This window comes from Archocentrus centrarchus, chromosome 21 (assembly GCF_007364275.1).
Source record: "Archocentrus centrarchus isolate MPI-CPG fArcCen1 chromosome 21, fArcCen1, whole genome shotgun sequence".
Classification (NCBI taxonomy): domain Eukaryota; kingdom Metazoa; phylum Chordata; class Actinopteri; order Cichliformes; family Cichlidae; genus Archocentrus; species Archocentrus centrarchus.
Window position 1 is genome coordinate 925,001 of NC_044366.1, and position 15,915 is coordinate 940,915.

At 47.8% G+C, this 15,915-nt stretch overlaps 1 protein-coding gene across 1 annotated transcript in view; it reads left to right on the top strand.

Annotated features, from left to right (window-relative positions):
* Positions 1-15,915, top strand: part of mylka (myosin, light chain kinase a) — a 57,123-nt gene that overhangs the window by 31,658 nt on the left and 9,550 nt on the right. The window contains exons 16-21 of the mRNA XM_030758027.1: positions 97-304; positions 401-445; positions 2,803-2,886; positions 3,516-4,378; positions 7,751-7,867; positions 11,003-11,062. Coding sequence (XP_030613887.1) covers positions 97-304; positions 401-445; positions 2,803-2,886; positions 3,516-4,378; positions 7,751-7,867; positions 11,003-11,062 — 1,377 coding nt within the window. The remainder of the gene's footprint in view (positions 1-96; positions 305-400; positions 446-2,802; positions 2,887-3,515; positions 4,379-7,750; positions 7,868-11,002; positions 11,063-15,915) is intronic.

Here is a 15,915-nt window from a genome sequence, read left to right on the forward strand (position 1 = left end):
GTGTAGTTGCAGTATATGTAACACACAGTATATATGTGGGTCCTTGTGTGTGAGGGTCAAATCCAAATTCTATATTTATTATTGTTATTTCTGCAGAGCCTCAGGATGGCGTCCAGCCCTGGTTCATCACCAAACCCAAAGAGGTGAGCGCCGCAGTCGGTCAACACGTTCTCCTGTCTTGCGCCATCGCCGGAGATCCGTTTCCCCAGTACACCTGGACCAGAGCCGACCTGAGCCGACCTCTGACCTCTGGGGGTGACTATGAAGTGCTGCAGAAAGAGGACGTCATCTCGCTGCTCATAAGGTTGACAGAAACACACCACACGGTCTGTTCCTGCTGAACATGAACATCAGTGACAGGATGCAGCTGAAGCTTCCTCTGCTCTCTTTTCTCCTTCAGACGAGTCAGGACGGATCACGCCGGAGACTACCTGATCACCCTGAGGTAAGCGATCACCACACTGCAGAGTCGCATGTCTGCAGGCTGCAGGCGCACATCCTGTAAACATTAAGGTCATAAAAAAAGCAGATTTTGCAGACATAGTAAAATAATCCGCAGTGATCTACAGTACGGAGCTGAAGTGAGGATTACACTCACAGAGGAGTGTAATCCCTGCATAATCTATGACCCCCACCACATACAGCAGTCTGCATCACGTTTAAAGCATGATTATATAACATTATAATAGAACAGAAATCTGCTCATGGAAATCATATTTGATGCATGGGGTGCTGTGAAGTCCCAGCATATTATTCATATTGTGTTGATGTGGCATCACCATAAAGGATGTGCACACAAAGAAACTGTGAGAGATGCTAATGACATTTTGTAGCAGTGGGTGTGAAATAAAGCTGCAGTTTCACCCAAAAACACTAAAAGGTGCTTTTGCACAGTGAAGCTCTGCATCAGACTCAGTAACTCAGAACCTGGGGGTCAAAAAGCTGCTCCAGAAATTCAGAGTTCAGGAACTCTGAAAAGTTCCTGAACTTTCTGAAGTCTTCTGCCCTGTGCAGACTTTTTCAGAGGTAAAGACCAAAAATTCAATTTCAGTTTCAATTCAGTTCAATTTTATTTATATAACACCAAATCACAACACCAGTCACCTCAAGGTGCTTTGTATTGTGGGTAAAGACCCTACAATAATACAGAGAAAACCCAACAGTCAAAACGACCCCCTATGAGCAGCACTTGGTGACAGTGGGAAGGAAAAACTCCCTTTAACAGGAAGAAACCTCCAGCAGAACCAGGCTCAGGGAGGGGGGGGGGGGGGGGGGGGGTCATCTGCTGAGGGGGGGGGGACAGGACAAAAGACACACTGTAGATTAATAATAATTAATGATTAAATGCAGAGTGGGGTATAAACAGAGTGAAAAGAGGTGAATGAAGAAGAAACAGTGCATCATGGGAACCCCCCCAGCAGCCTAGGCCTATAGCAGCATAACTAAGGGATGGTTCAGGGTCACCTGATCCAGCCCTAACTATAAGCTTTATCATAAAGGAAAGTTTTAAGCCTAATCTTAAAAATAGAGAGGGTGTCTGTCTCCTGAATCCAAGCTGGGAGCTGGTTCCACAGAAGAGGGGCCTGAAAGCTGAAGGCTCTGCCTCCCATTCTACTCTTAAGTATCCGAGGAACCACAAGTAAGCCAGCAGGCTAAGAGTGAAGTGCTCTGTTGGGGTGATATGGTACTATGAGGTCTTTGAGATAAGATGGTGCCTGATTATTCAAGACCTTGTAGGTGAGGAGAAGAATTTTAAATTCTATTCTAGATTTAACAGGGAGCCAATGAAGAGAAGCCAATATGGGAGAAATATTTTTTAAAAAAAGTTCAAACAGAACTTTTAGACCCTGAAGCAGTTGTGCCGTGAGTTGGGATCTCAGATCTCATGTCCGGTTTTCTACAAGAAGATCTTGAAGGCAGTCTCAGAGCAAATTCTGTACACCCTGAAAATCTTTATAAACCTTCTGTTAGAGGAAACCCAAGTCACCACACTCACACAGTGTGAACGTCAAAGCTCTGACTGATGGTGTACAAGGACAACAGCATCGTTCTGTGTGCACCCCCACCATTTTGTAGGTTAGAGTGGGGTCACCGTCTCTGAGGACCGAGACCTTCAAAGGTTGAAGCAGAGCAAATCAAATGAAGCTGCCATTCAATATAAAAAATAGCAAACTGGCGTCTCCGGTGGCGTAGAGGCCGTTTTCCACAGGCGTGGCTGCAGGAGCTCAAAGAGCAGGAAGGAGAAGAACAACTAAAACAAACATAAATTAAACTGTTTATCTGAAACCAAAGTTTCAACACTGAAATAACGACAGTTTTCACATTAAAATGTGATTATTGATCAGACAGTTTGATAACTGGAAATACATGGTGCTTTTGTTTCCATGGAAACCTCTCTGAAGGGCAGACTGCAGTATTTGGATGGACAGCAGGAGCCGGTTGTGCGTGTCGTTAACGGCAGGTAAACTTGTCGTATGACGTTTCCTGACATGTTTCAGACAGCAGGGGGCAGTGGTGTTCAGGCGGGGCTGCTGAGTGTGCAGCACGGAGGATGTGATGCAGTCACACATTCACTCTGGTGTTATTGTCAAGTAGATTTTTCTTGTTCACCCTCTAGTGTTTGTGTTGATGCGGTCTCCGTGCCGGCTGGCTGGTTGCAGATTTTCCAGGTGACAGTGGAACGTCCAGGGCAGCAGTGCATGAATCAAACAGCTGTCTAACATCTGGCTCTGATGAATCTGTGATGTGAAGGTGGAAGGTGATGTTCAGAGTGCAGGTGACAGAGGATAACCTGTGTTTCAGGAACAGTGTGGGCGAGTGCAGCGCTGTGGCCACACTGTGTGTCACCGAGGAAGCAGCAGACGGGAGAGGACGAGCCGACGGCAGGTGAGACTGCACACACAGTCATTAATAACAAACCACTGCATCATCTGCATAAAGTTTCACTCTATCAGTCTTCACCCCCCCCCCCACTGCCAGCTCTGTTTCTGTTTCCACCCCTCCTCACACACACCCATCATTCCCTCCATCCTTCTGTTATTTATCCAGAAATTCCCTAAAGCTTCTCTAATCCATCCATATCAGCCCGACCAATCAGAGGCAGCATTTCCTCTCTGTGTTTACTCTGCTGCGAGTGTTTGCTGGAAGAAACTCTGCTTTAGTTTAATGAAACTGTGAAAAGAACCAGCAGAACTGAGGAGGAGGAGGAGTGTGTCCTCAGCCTGCTTTGTCTTTGTTTACATCTGTGTGTGTGTGTGTGTGTGTGTGTGTGTGTGTGTGTGTGTGTGTGTGTGTGTGTGTGTGTGTGTGTGTGTGTGTGTGTTCACTCTGCTCATGCCCATATACGGGCAGTTGAGTCACTTGTGATGTAACATGGACAATTTGAGTCGAGGTCCCCCCACCTCCCACCGCCCCTCCTGCTTGGCTCTGAGGGGCGGAGCCTGTCCTCTTGTTCCACAGGGGTTTAACTCTCTCTCTGTCTCTCCCTCCATCTGTCTCTGTGCTCGCTCATCCAGCCCGACGGCAGCAGGAGGAGGACGAGGAGGAGCAGCTGGTGGGAGTGCGGTTCTGAGAGGAGGTGCCAGAGGAGGAGGCGTGGAGCAGGGAAGCAGCAGCAGCAACAGTGGTGTCAGTCGGCAGTGGCAGGAGGCCAGCGAGGAGCAGAAGGAGAACCGGCAGCTCCTGCACCTGCACAAGGAGGAGAAGAAGAAGAAAGAGGAGGACCAGGCCACCGCTCCCAGAGGCCTCCTCAGGCGGTGCGTGGAAACCAGGGAGCGTGGTGAAGAGGAGCTGCGGCAGAGGGAGGCGCAGCAACTGGACTTTCGCTCGCTGCTTGGACACCGAGCTGTTCAAGGCAAAAACAACCAGGAGGGAGACGAGCCGAGGGAGGCCGGCCCCGACACCGCCACCCCTGAGCACCACCAACGCCACCACATGGATTTTAAGGCCAACCTCAAGGGTGTCAAACCCAAGGCGGAGGAGAAGGCGAACTCCCCGCAGCAGGTCGACTTCCGCAGCGTGTTGGGGAAGAAGGGCGCCGCCGGCAGCAAGGCTGCAGAGACGCCCACAAAGAACGCCGGCGACTTTCGCTCTGTTCTCGCCAACAAGAAGAAGCCGACGAGCCCGGAGAAGAACGGGGAGAAGGTGGAGGTGAACAACTGCGTGGATGGAGGGATTAATGAGAAGAAGAGCACCGGAGGAGGTGGAGGCCCGGCGCCAGAGTTTGTGGAGCAGCTGAGCGACGTGACGGTGCTGGACGGCCAGCTGCTCCGGCTGCAGTGTCGCCTCGCCCCCTCCGCCGCTTCTGATGTCACCATCACCTGGACGCTGGACGGGAAGGTCATCAAGCCGTCCAAGTTCATCGTACTCGCCAACGAAGGTCAGAGGTCACACACACAGCAAAACAGGAAGTGAAAGGTTTTCTGGCATGATTTGGTGTAAAATGGAACCAGCTGAGCAGGAGGGTCATTTACACGCTTGCTTTCAATAAAAAAATAACTTTATTTATAAAGATGTGAAGAAGAGTGTTTGTTTACAGGAAATAAAATCAATCCCAGAGACCCGGCGAGCGATTTCTAGGAGCGATCGAAAGGATCCGAATCATCGAGTTTATTCAGGCACAAACAGAGAAAAACGTTTCCTCAGATTAAAGACGACAGCAGCGTGAGAGGGAGGAGCTGACGCGGTGAAGCTGTGTGAGCTGCTGTGGTGTTTGCAGGGAGCAGCGTCGGTGTGATGGAGGTGGAGTCAGTGGAGGAGCTGAAGCAGCTGGTGATGGAGGTCTGAGGATTCAGACTCTATTAATAGAACGCAGATATGAAACAATAGAAGCAGGATGTGATGTGTGACCATCGCTGGAATTTCATATGAGAGCAGATCAGTGTACACACACACACACACACACACACATTACCATGCTTGTGAGGTCCAGCAGGGGTCGGTCCTCAGTTAAAGCTTTTCTGAACTTTTATTTAATGTTTGTAACAGCTGCAAACGTCACTGCACACTGAGACAAACACTTTGGACTTTAAGAAACATAAATTACTTTTATCTGCATTAACACATTAAATGCAGTTTTCTCGGAAAATTTCAGTTTGGACTTTTTTGGCTATTTTCAAATTACTTTAAACATCGCTTTGCTAAAATCGTGCTCAGCATGACACATCAGTAAATATCGTGGATCGCTGTTATGGTTTTTGTATCAGTAACATTAGAGAGGCAGAGGCAGTTACTCGGCCACCTGAGTGAATGTAATGATGGTTAATTTGTTGATGAAATAATAAACCATCACCAAAGAAGCTTCGACCCTCTGACTCCAGGTTCTGGCTGTTTGTGGCTCAGGTTGGAACGCTGGCTGGTTCGAACAGGCGGCTGCAGTTTTGAAGCCGGTGCTGAAGTACTTTAAACCTTTCTGATGTCCAGCAGAGTCTCCGGCTCTTTCACAGCCTCAGATCCTGCTGCTGGATTTTCTCTGACTGTAAGAAGAAGTCTGAAAATGAGCCTGCTGCTCACCTGATGCTCATTTTGGAAATGATGGTCCCATCAGACCAGGGGTGGGCAAATTTTTTGGCTCTGGGGCCACACTGACTTTTTGAAATTTGACAGCTGGGCCGGGCCAGCTCCAGGTTCATACATATCAAACATAAACATAAAAAGGCATTACAGTGTTTCCTTTTAGTGGGAGCAGTGTTGTTTTTGTCAGTGCATTAAAGTCGGTGTGTTAGTTTTTTTGTAGCAATTCTCAGAGTCCTCGACATCGGTCATAATTATAATATGATTTGGGCAATTCTGTACCAGTCTTCGGCGGGCCAGATTAAAAAGACCAGCGGGCCAGGTGTGGCCCATGGGCGGTAGTTTGCTCACCCCTGCATTAGAGTCACAAAGGAGCAGGAAGCAGGAGATGATTTGCTCTGTGATTGACAAGTCATTAGCCAGTGAGCATACAGTTTCTCATTTATATCCATGCTCATGTTAACGGACTAAAACGTTCACTGCCCAGTGAGTGTTGTGCTCCATCTTCTATAATGGATGCTCAGGCTTGTTGTTCTGCTGCAGGATGAATGTAAAGTGTCACTTCTCCTCCTGATGGATGGAGAGGGCACCTCAGGGACTTTACTTTCACTTTCACTTGGAGCAGCTGTCAGCGTCTTTTCTGCTCTGTGCTGTTATCAGCGTCTGCAGCAGGAAGCCTTCATTAACAGGAAGCTTCCAGCCAGGACTGAGAAATGAATACATTTATGAAAACAGACAGACTGTCCCTTTAAGAAAGCTGAAGGTCCTCACAAACATGGAAACACACACAGGGATGTCCTGTAAAGACCTGCTTATGAGTAATGAGGATTCCCTGAGTGTGTGTGCGTGCAGTAATCCCTCCGTGTGTTATTTCAGTCTGCAGGACATCCCTTGTGTGTGTGTCTGTTTATCCTGCATAGCGAGGGGTCTGTGTGTTACATGTTAAAGGTCAGAGGTCACAGAAATATGTAGGTGATGTGGTACAAACATCACGCTGCTCAGCAAACACAATCAGGATCAACTCCACCCAAATGAGCTCAGATCTTCACTTTCTGCATGTTATAGTTTTGTTATTTGTTGTTACTGTTATTGTGTGTTATTGATCTACACTGAGCGACCTGTGGAGTGTTAATAAGAGTTATTAAAATGTGAAACGATCCTTTGGCAGAAGGTGTTGACTCAGTGATTTTTAGGCAGCAGCTTCCTGTCTTCTTGGGGAAGTCTCTTTAGGCTTGTTCTGGATTTGGTAGTTTATTAGTTGAACCACCAACAAAAAATAAGAGGCACAGGGCCCGGTCCTGTCTGCAGGGAACTCTTCTCAGACCCATGTGTTCATGTAATAGCTGTGTTTTGTCAGCAGGGGGCAGCGTCAGAAACTGTCAATCACAGCCTTTGTTTAAACTTCTCGTGATGCCCTTTGACCTTCTGTTTTTTGCTTCGTTCTCTTCATGTTTGTGTTCGAGACAACTTTGAACCAATCAGCATTCTACCTACGCAGTGTCATCGTGTCGGCTGTCATCGAAAATGAAGCCAATGCAGAAGTGTCTGCTAGAAGGCCACAGATGGTGGTAGCTGTAGGCACAAAAAGATTTCCAGGAGTCGTAGAGCTTTCTGACCTTTGACCTCTGTAAACTCTTTCCTGATGTGTTCATGCGCTCAGTCACTTAGTTTGGGTCAAATTCAATAAAAACAGTTTTACTAACACGTGTGCGGTTTCAGAGTTTAGCCCCGCCCTCCTCAGTCAGCCCTTATTCAGCCAGTTTGAAACTTTCAGTTCTTACAGGAGCAAACAGGATGAATCACAGAGCGGTCAGTCAGAGATTCCCATTTAAGTTTATAAAAACATCTTTGGACTTCATCATTCCGGGTCACTGCGTGTAGATTAACGGGAAAAGTGAATTTCTGATTTTGGTTCAGTGCTCGGTCAAAGTGAGGAATGTGATGTTTGTCTTTATGTCTGGAAGCACAAAAATGTCCTCAAACTTGTTGAAGGGAGGAAGCATTAAACTCTGACCTGGTCTGGATCACCTCTATAACCTGTAGGCTGCAGCTCTGACCCTGGGGGTGGGGCTTAAAGCTCTGATGATGCAATCATTCCTGTGTGTTTAATAAATGTGAAACAGCCGTGAAACAAACTGTTTTTCATTGATGAACTTTGTGGAATTTAAGCAATGAAAATGACTGCTGACACTGGTACGTGTGCTGTTTGTGTTACATTGTGTTGTGTTGTGTGTTGCAGGCGGCCTGTGCTCTCTGACCATAGACAAAGCTCTGCCGGAGGACGAAGGCCAGTATAAATGCAGAGCGGAGAACTCTGCAGGCAGAGCCGAGTGTTCCTGTACGGTTCTAGTAGACGGTGAGAACAAAGCTTTGGTCCTCACGGATCGAGACGCGTCAGCTTTCTCTTCTTCTTCTTCTTGTTTTTTATTGCTCATGTTCTTTTCCTTCTTTGACTGCTTTCTGTTCCTCTGATCCTTTTTTCCATGTTTTCAGGTCAGTTCATCACACACTCCTTCTTAAAAGCTTGTTTTAACCTAATATCAGCCAAACACCATCTTTTCTTCTTTTTTCCATCATGACTTTAATCTGCAGACTTTGAGTCATTCCTGTCCTGAAGTTTTCCTCCATCCTCACGTAGACTTTAAACGTTGTTTCTGTGAAACCTCAGGCCGTGTTTGTCCACACACTGGTGTCCACGTGTCGGCCGGTTTCTCTGACCTGTCTGAATCCGAGTGACGAGCGTGTGCAGGTTTGGACTAAAACAGCAGCAGCGCTCCTCCCTCGTCTGTTTGGAGCTTCCTGTAATTAGAACAAATGAACACAAACAGAGTTTGTGTTTATCAGAGATCTCGAGCGGTTCCTGGAAGCAGACGAGTTAACTTTGGTCATCAGAGTGCAGCTGAGGCCGACGGGAACTCAGCTGTTTGTAAAGCATTTAATCAGGATTTAATCAGCTGGATTTTAAACAGGACAGCTGGATTAATGAAGGACACGGACTCCTCATGCTGTGATCGGGAGACCGAGCAGCTGCACGTGCTGCTGTTGTCCAGTAGAGTCTGCAGCACAGACACTGTGGCGTTACCTGCAGCACGGACACTGTAGCGTTACCTGCAGCACGGACACTGTGGCGTTACCTGCGGTACAGACACTGTGGCGTTACCTGCGGCACGGACACTGTGGCGTTACCTGCGGTACGGACACTGTGGCGTTACCTGCGGCACGGACACTGTGGCGTTACCTGTGGTACAGACACTGTGGCGTTACCTGTGCCACAGATGCTGTGCAGACTCCTGCAGCATGACAGAAACAGGAGCAGCCTGTTTTCAGGAGCTTCACACCAACTTCCCACTCCTGTGATATTCGTGGAGACCGAAGTGTAACCCTTTACTTAAAGCCTGAGTCTGTTCTTTAGGGTTCAGGTTCCTTTCAGTCAGCTGGTGTTCTGGCTCTCAGGTAACCGAGTGGTTAGGACCATGTTGGATCGGTACTGAAGCGATGGTGCTGTTCTGTGTTCAGTCTGCTCAGAGGTTTCTGAACCAGGAAGAAACCTGGAGTATAACTGTATATGAGTAATGATGAATCCACTGTACACTCCTCTCTTAGCTCTACCACATTAATACATCATCTTTCCATAACACCATTGTTACAATATACATCATGTACACAACAGCATTCATTTACATGCATGTTTTAGCAAACAGCTGTTTTTAGCCGAGGTAAATAAACATGATTTTCTGTTTTTATCTATTTATCAACGTATCCACCATGAAATTATGATTCATTTGAACCAATGAAACCTGTTGTTTTAGCTGGCAGGTAATAAACCGTAACAGCACTGTTAGCACTGTTTGTAGCACACGTTAAAAAAACAGCCATAAGTGCTGCATCACATTGTTATGAGTTCAAATATCACTGAGTGACTTTAAAATAATTTCAAATAATATTTCAGATGTGTTTGTAGCTAACTGGCACCCACAGTTAGCATGCTAATAGGTTAGTTAACAGTTAGCATGTTTTCCTCATGCATTAGCTATTAGCTTAGCATATAATGATAAAAAGGACAGTGCTTTAACATAATGTGGTAAGGATGTCGCCGTGCAGACTGGAAAATGACTGCTTTCTGTCAGTGAGGTCATTACCAACCAATAGGATGTCAACTTCCTCCTTTTCAAAATAAAATGTGTGCATAAAACAGAGAGGGAGAGACACAGGGCTGCTTTCTCTGGAGGGTTACATAAGAGCGAGGACACGTACAGCTTGTTTTTACTGTGAGTTAACGTGGTGAGGGCAGAGATGGGCGTTTTATGACGACCTGTACCTGCAGCAAACACAGTAGGGACCAGACACACCTGTGTCCTCAGGGTCTCAGGTACATTCACAGCTCCCTGGGAGCCTATAAAATACCAACTGTCAGAGAGAATATGTAATGATGCACATGAGGTGAGCTCCATTTTCACACACAGCAGCTGCATGTTTACCCCTCAGCTGTGCAGCACACACACCTCACACACAGTGATGCTGTGAGTCACACAGGCCTGTCTGAGCCGGTCAGTGTGGGGCAGTGAGCACAGGAATAACATGGAGGCAGCACAATGAAACTTCCTCTGAAGGCCTTCCACACAGGAAGTGACAGCCAGAGGCCGCAGCAAGTCATCCAGAGACTTCAGGTGGAAAAGCTGCAGGTGATGCAGAGTGGGCGGGACTGAAGTGACTACCAATGAGAGTGCAGGATGCTGGTGACTGACATGTGACGGGGTGGTAAATACATGAGAGGGTTACCTCAGCAGCTCTTGTGCAGCCTAAAATGCTGAGTGTTCACACAGGTGTGACTGCTGTCAGTTTGGTGGGAGGGGCCTCCTGTCTCTGTGGGGATGATCTGATGTTTCTGTCTGCAGGCGGACCTCCCGTCCCCTCCTGTCCTCTGACAAAACATCGGAAAAGTGTCCAAACTTTTTAAAATCTTTACTTTTACTGCCTCGTCCGTCCCTGAGTCTGTCCCTGAGTCCTTCCTTGAGTCCGTCCCTGAGTCCTTCCCTGAGTCCTTCCCTGAGTCCGTCCCTGAGTCCGTCCCTGAGTCCTTCCCTGAGTCCTTCCCTGAGTCCTTCCCTGAGTCCGTCCCTGAGTCCGTCCCTGGTTTACTCACAAAGAGCTGGTGGGATTTTTCCACGGTCACATGACTTCACCTGAACTTCTGTCACCTCCTTGAGTCTCATTGAGCTGTGTGTTAGCAAACGCCTTCTCTGGGTCACATATAGATTCATTCAGAGCGTTTGCAGACGTATTTCATGAGAACACAAGGTGAAAGTGTCTAAGCCCGTGGTAACCAATGGAACACAGAGCAGAAATGCTCGTTTCTGGGTTTTGGACTCTTTTCTGCAGCCGTTATTTTAAATGCAGGTGAGGTGTCAGTGTTTGCTGGAGGCTTTCTCTCAGGTCTCAGAGTGTGTGTGCACCTTTAAACTCCTCCCCCTCTCTCTGTGTCCTCCTGCAGACCCGGCTAAAAACTCTCCGGCTGACAAGAAGTCCAAGAAGGCAACTCCGACCTCAGAGAGTGAGTTTCCAAAATATGCAGCAACAGCCTCTTTCCTTTTGTCCCAATAAGGAGCTGCAGGCTGGGATCACTGGTTCCCACACACACACACACACACACACACACACACACACACACACACACAGGCTGGTGGTTTCTATTTTAAAGCGTCTCTGTGTATCAGTGGAAACATCAGTTCGTTCATCACTGTCAGGTTATTATTCCTACCTCCAGAACAGTAAACCTTCTGTCTTCATTAACACCACGTTTCCCATCACACACACACACACACACACACACACACACACACACACGCGCACACACACACACAGCCCCCCTCCCCTGTGTGTAAACATTCCCTCAGCCTTTCATGGAAGACGACGTTCTCACTGACGTCACGAACCTCAAACAGGAGAATCTCACCTGTTCCTGAGGATAAAGCTGCCCTGAGTCCCGTCTGCAGGTTTTTGTGCAGGGTCACCTGCGTGTAACATGTGAGGGCAAAGGTCACAACTGTGCATCACTCAGTGCTGCTGATGGTGCAGGAATTAGACCTGGAAGAAGAATCCTGATTAAACAAATCTTTGACTGGTTACAGATTTTTTTCAACACTAGTTTAAATGGAAGGTTTGGATTGGTTTGCAGCTGTCTTCTGATTATTGGGCTGGTGGCTGATTGGTTGGTTGACTCTGATTGGTCAGTCGGTTTGCAGTGTGCAGCATTTGGTGAAAGTTGTGGGAGTGATGGGGGCCAAAGACAGACAGCGATATCAATAACGAGTTTTGAAATTTTAAGAGATTTGAGTGTGTTTGGGATGTGTACTTAGTGTACTTAGTGTGTACTTAGTGTACTTAGTGTAGTTAGTGTGTACTTAGTGTACTTAGTGTGTACTTAGTGTAGTTAGTGTGTACTTAGTGTACTTAGTGTGTACTTAGTGTAGTTAGTGTGGACAAAAAGCCACCAAAGGCAGACTCAGATGTAAACGCTGTCTGCAGGTGTACCACAGGAGGAGGGACACACCTGTGTGTGCGGCCTGTGATGGCGCCCCCTGTCTGTGCTCGTCTGTCTGTGCTCGTCTGTCTGTGCTCGTCTGTCGCTCCCTCAGAGCCGTCATACCTCAGAGAATCTGAGACGCTCACCGAGCAGCAGCTTCATGTTTGTGTCTGCAGTGGAAACTCTGCTCTTATCTTTATGATCGCTCTAAGTCCTCCCTGCTCTGTATGTGTGTGTGTGTGTGTGTGTGTGTGTGTGTGTGTGTCTGTGCCTCAGTGGATGGATGTCCTGTTCTGTCTCATCTCTGAGGTTCTGTTCTGGACTCGGTTCTCCACGTCTGCCTGCAGAAACTCATTTTGCATCCACAAAGCTGAAAAACCGTCTCCATGGCTGCGACCTTTGACCTGGAACTGTTTATTCATCTGTGAGTAGAAATGGTTAGAACTGACTGCTGTTTGTTGTTTGAATATTGAGAGCTTCTCAGACTGAAGCTCGACTGGTTTCAGTCTCGGAGACGCTGCAGAGGTTTAGCTGCAGATGTGAGCTGACCCGTGGAGGAAGGCCGGGGGTGGGGGTGGGGTGATGGTGTTGGGGAGGCGGAGGGGGCGCCGCTCCTCTCCCACACTTCCATTTAAGGCCTGGTTTCTGACTGCCTGCTCCGGCAGACTTTGTTTTACTTCACGGCGCTGATTAAAAGTATGAAAGTGTCGAGTGAAGCGGCTCGCCTTTTAAGAAGCTGTAACCGCTGGGCCTCAGCAGTTACAGACGGGCTGAAGCGCTCACTGTGAGACCGCTGCTCAGCCTCACACTCCCAGCCGCCTCCTCTCTCCATCAACTACCTTCCTTTCCTCTGTGTTAGCTAGCTCGTTAGCCCATAGGTGCTGCAGAGGTGCACCTGTCGCTTTAGTCTGCAGCTGTGAGTGGGCGGGGCAAAACCTTTTTAAGATCTTAAAGGGACATGTGGTCTGGATTTGTCCACAGCCCTTGATGCATGACCCCAACAGGCAGCGACATGGAGGTGAACTGGGGGGAGGGAGGGGGGTATGCAGCTGGAATTCTGGGACAGTGTGTGCAGGAAGTCTGAGGTCTAGAGTGTGTGGTTGTTGTGTACTTTAACAGGTTTCTGAAGTTTGTGACTGACGGAGCAGGGAGCCAATCAGAGTGCAGCTCTGACAGTCAGGTGTACTGAGTGTTGCCGCGTCAGGCCGCTGAGCTCTGCTGAAGCTGCTGATCCAGAGTCTGTGTGCCTGTTCGTCTTTGGGAGCACGTTTGGATCTTCGTGGCTCAGCTGAGGGTTCTGGTTCTGAGGGTTCTGGTTAGAACCCGGTTTGTTAGTCTGTAAGGGAAAGCACCAAAAACACAAAGCAGCCGCAGAAACTAAAACTCAGCTCACTTTGAGTTCCTGCTTTTTTATCCTCAGTTTATGTTTGTCTGGAGTTTTTCTCGGGCTACGTTCACACTGCAGCCTGAAGTGACCCAAATCTGATTTTTTGCCCTTATGTGACCCGTATCCGAACGTTTTATGACAGTCTGAACAACACAGATCCGATTTTTTTCAAATATGACCTGTGTCTGTACGGCCAGGTCCCATTTATCCAACCTGCACGTCACTGATACTCGACAAACGTCAAACGGGAAGAAAAACAAACTCACTTCCATAAACACTGAGCACGCTCACTATGTGTGACGTTATTGCGTCCTCTTTTAGGTTGGTTTGCAGTTCACACACAGATCATATACAAGTCGCATATATTTGGAAATGTGAACAACCACACAAAAAAATCGGATTTCACAAAAAATGGGAACTGGGTCACTTCAGGCTGCAGAGTGAACGTAGCCGTAGTTTCACAGTTTTGTTCCTTTGTGGTTTCCTGAGCGCAGGTTCAGGGCTGCATCCCTCAGAGGCCACACAGGAAGGTGCAGCTTTCATATTTTGGACATGTTTGTATGTTAGTCAGCTGATGGTTCTGGTTCCTGTCAGCCGTCTGCTGATGGAGGCGCATTTTTAAACTGATGCTCAGCTGGAGGAAGCTCTGCAGACTGCACCAAAGAGGCAGAGAAGAAGAAGAAGAAGAAGAACTTGAATTCAAATATTTGGGAATCAGGTTCGTGAATATTTACTGAGGAATGAAACTCAGTGACTCAGTGAGGTGTTCAGTGACCTCTGACCTTTGCTTGGCCTGAAAACAGCACTCTGACCTTGAGCATGAAGGTGGAGCTGCTCTCTGATTGGCTCAGTTTATATCGAATGCATGAGCTTCCTTTCTCCCGAGCTGCCGTCCAGGTGTGCTGAGCCCGCCCTCAGAGGTGGAACAGTGTGTGACAGCATTAATGTGTGTGACAGCATTAATGTGTGTGACAGCATTAATGTGTGTCCTCATGTGAACGTATGAGCTCTGCTAATTATGGACGTGCTCCTGAGTTACCAGCAGACCGAGTTATTTCCTAAAGTGTCCATAAAAAGGCAAAGCGTGCCTCAGAGGCACGTATCCGCTTTCTGTCCAGATAAACGAGCCATCAGGGCAGAGGGGAGGGGTCATTTGAAGCAGCCAATCACAGTGAAGTGTGACTGAGCGTGGTTACACACTCTGAAGGTCGCCTTCAGCTTGTCTCGGCCGTTCGTTAGTCCATGAATGTGTTTTTTAATGTCCTGCAGCAGCACGTCAGGGCCACGGTCAGGGTTCGATTCTGCGGCTCCTCAGAGCGTGTTCAGGGCCGCAGATATGAAAGTTAAATGATGCACGTCAGTCACAGCTGAAGGTTTAATGACCTGCAGGGTTCGGCTCAGCTTTATTGTACCTGACAGGACACACAAAGCCTCCTGCCTCCAAAGCACTTTATTTACGTCCAGCCGACTGTCTTCAGGTTTCATCATCATCATCATAAAACTAAAAAACCATCGAGGGCCTCATTCGTCCTGGAACACCTCGAGAGTCAAAGGAGCGACTGCTCTGACCCTTCTTACTTCAGAGTCGTGTTCCAGCACAGAGACCCACACACAGTGAACACACTCTGACTGTACATGCAACACAGTATTAGCTGCAGTATTCACGCACACACGGGCTTGCTCCTGCTCCATAGAGGGCGCTCTCCAGAATAAAGGCAGCTGTAGAACAAAGATCGCAGTTTTTTGCAGTAAATATTTTTTCTTGTTTTTAATAGAAAAGCTCGAGACAGCAGATTCAGATATTTAACTGTTTTACATGTTTCTGTTGTTGGAAAACACGTTTCTGTGAGCGTCAATGATGTCACAGCACAACGAGATGCTTTACGGCATCCGCCATTTTGAGTTGGGGCGTGAAGCGAGCAGCAGCCTCCTGATAGCTTCAGCTTCATGACTGAGGCAGTGAGTCTATTTCCTGAGTTTCTGTGAGAGCAGAAATAAGTTTGTGGTGGAAATTCTCCTGTTTGTGTTTCTAAGGAAAAACTTCCCAGAGCTGCTGGAAGGACGGCCCTGGCTCTGCGGAGCAGACTCTTCATCGCTTTGGTCTCAGGTGGAAAGTGTTAAACATGTGAGGAGGAAACAAAGAGAGCAGACAACATGAACTGATTCCCTATCAGCGCCTCCCCATCTGCAGCCAGCTGGAGAAAAACAAACTTCAAGAACTATTTCCTGCATCCAGGGGAACTATTTTTAGATTGTCCATGTATGGTCATCAGAGACGCTCTTCTTCTGTCTCACATTCTTCTCCTCCTCCTCCAGCTGCTTCTGTCTGACGCTCTGTGAGGACAAAGTTTCTTACAGTCAAAAAGAAACGCAGCTGATGACAGAAATATTTCAGAGAAGAAGAGAAAGAGTAACGAGCAGCTCAGCAGGGCTGATCTGAGCCTCCTGCAGCGTCCTCACCTACAGCACACCTGTGCATTTAAATGTCACACTC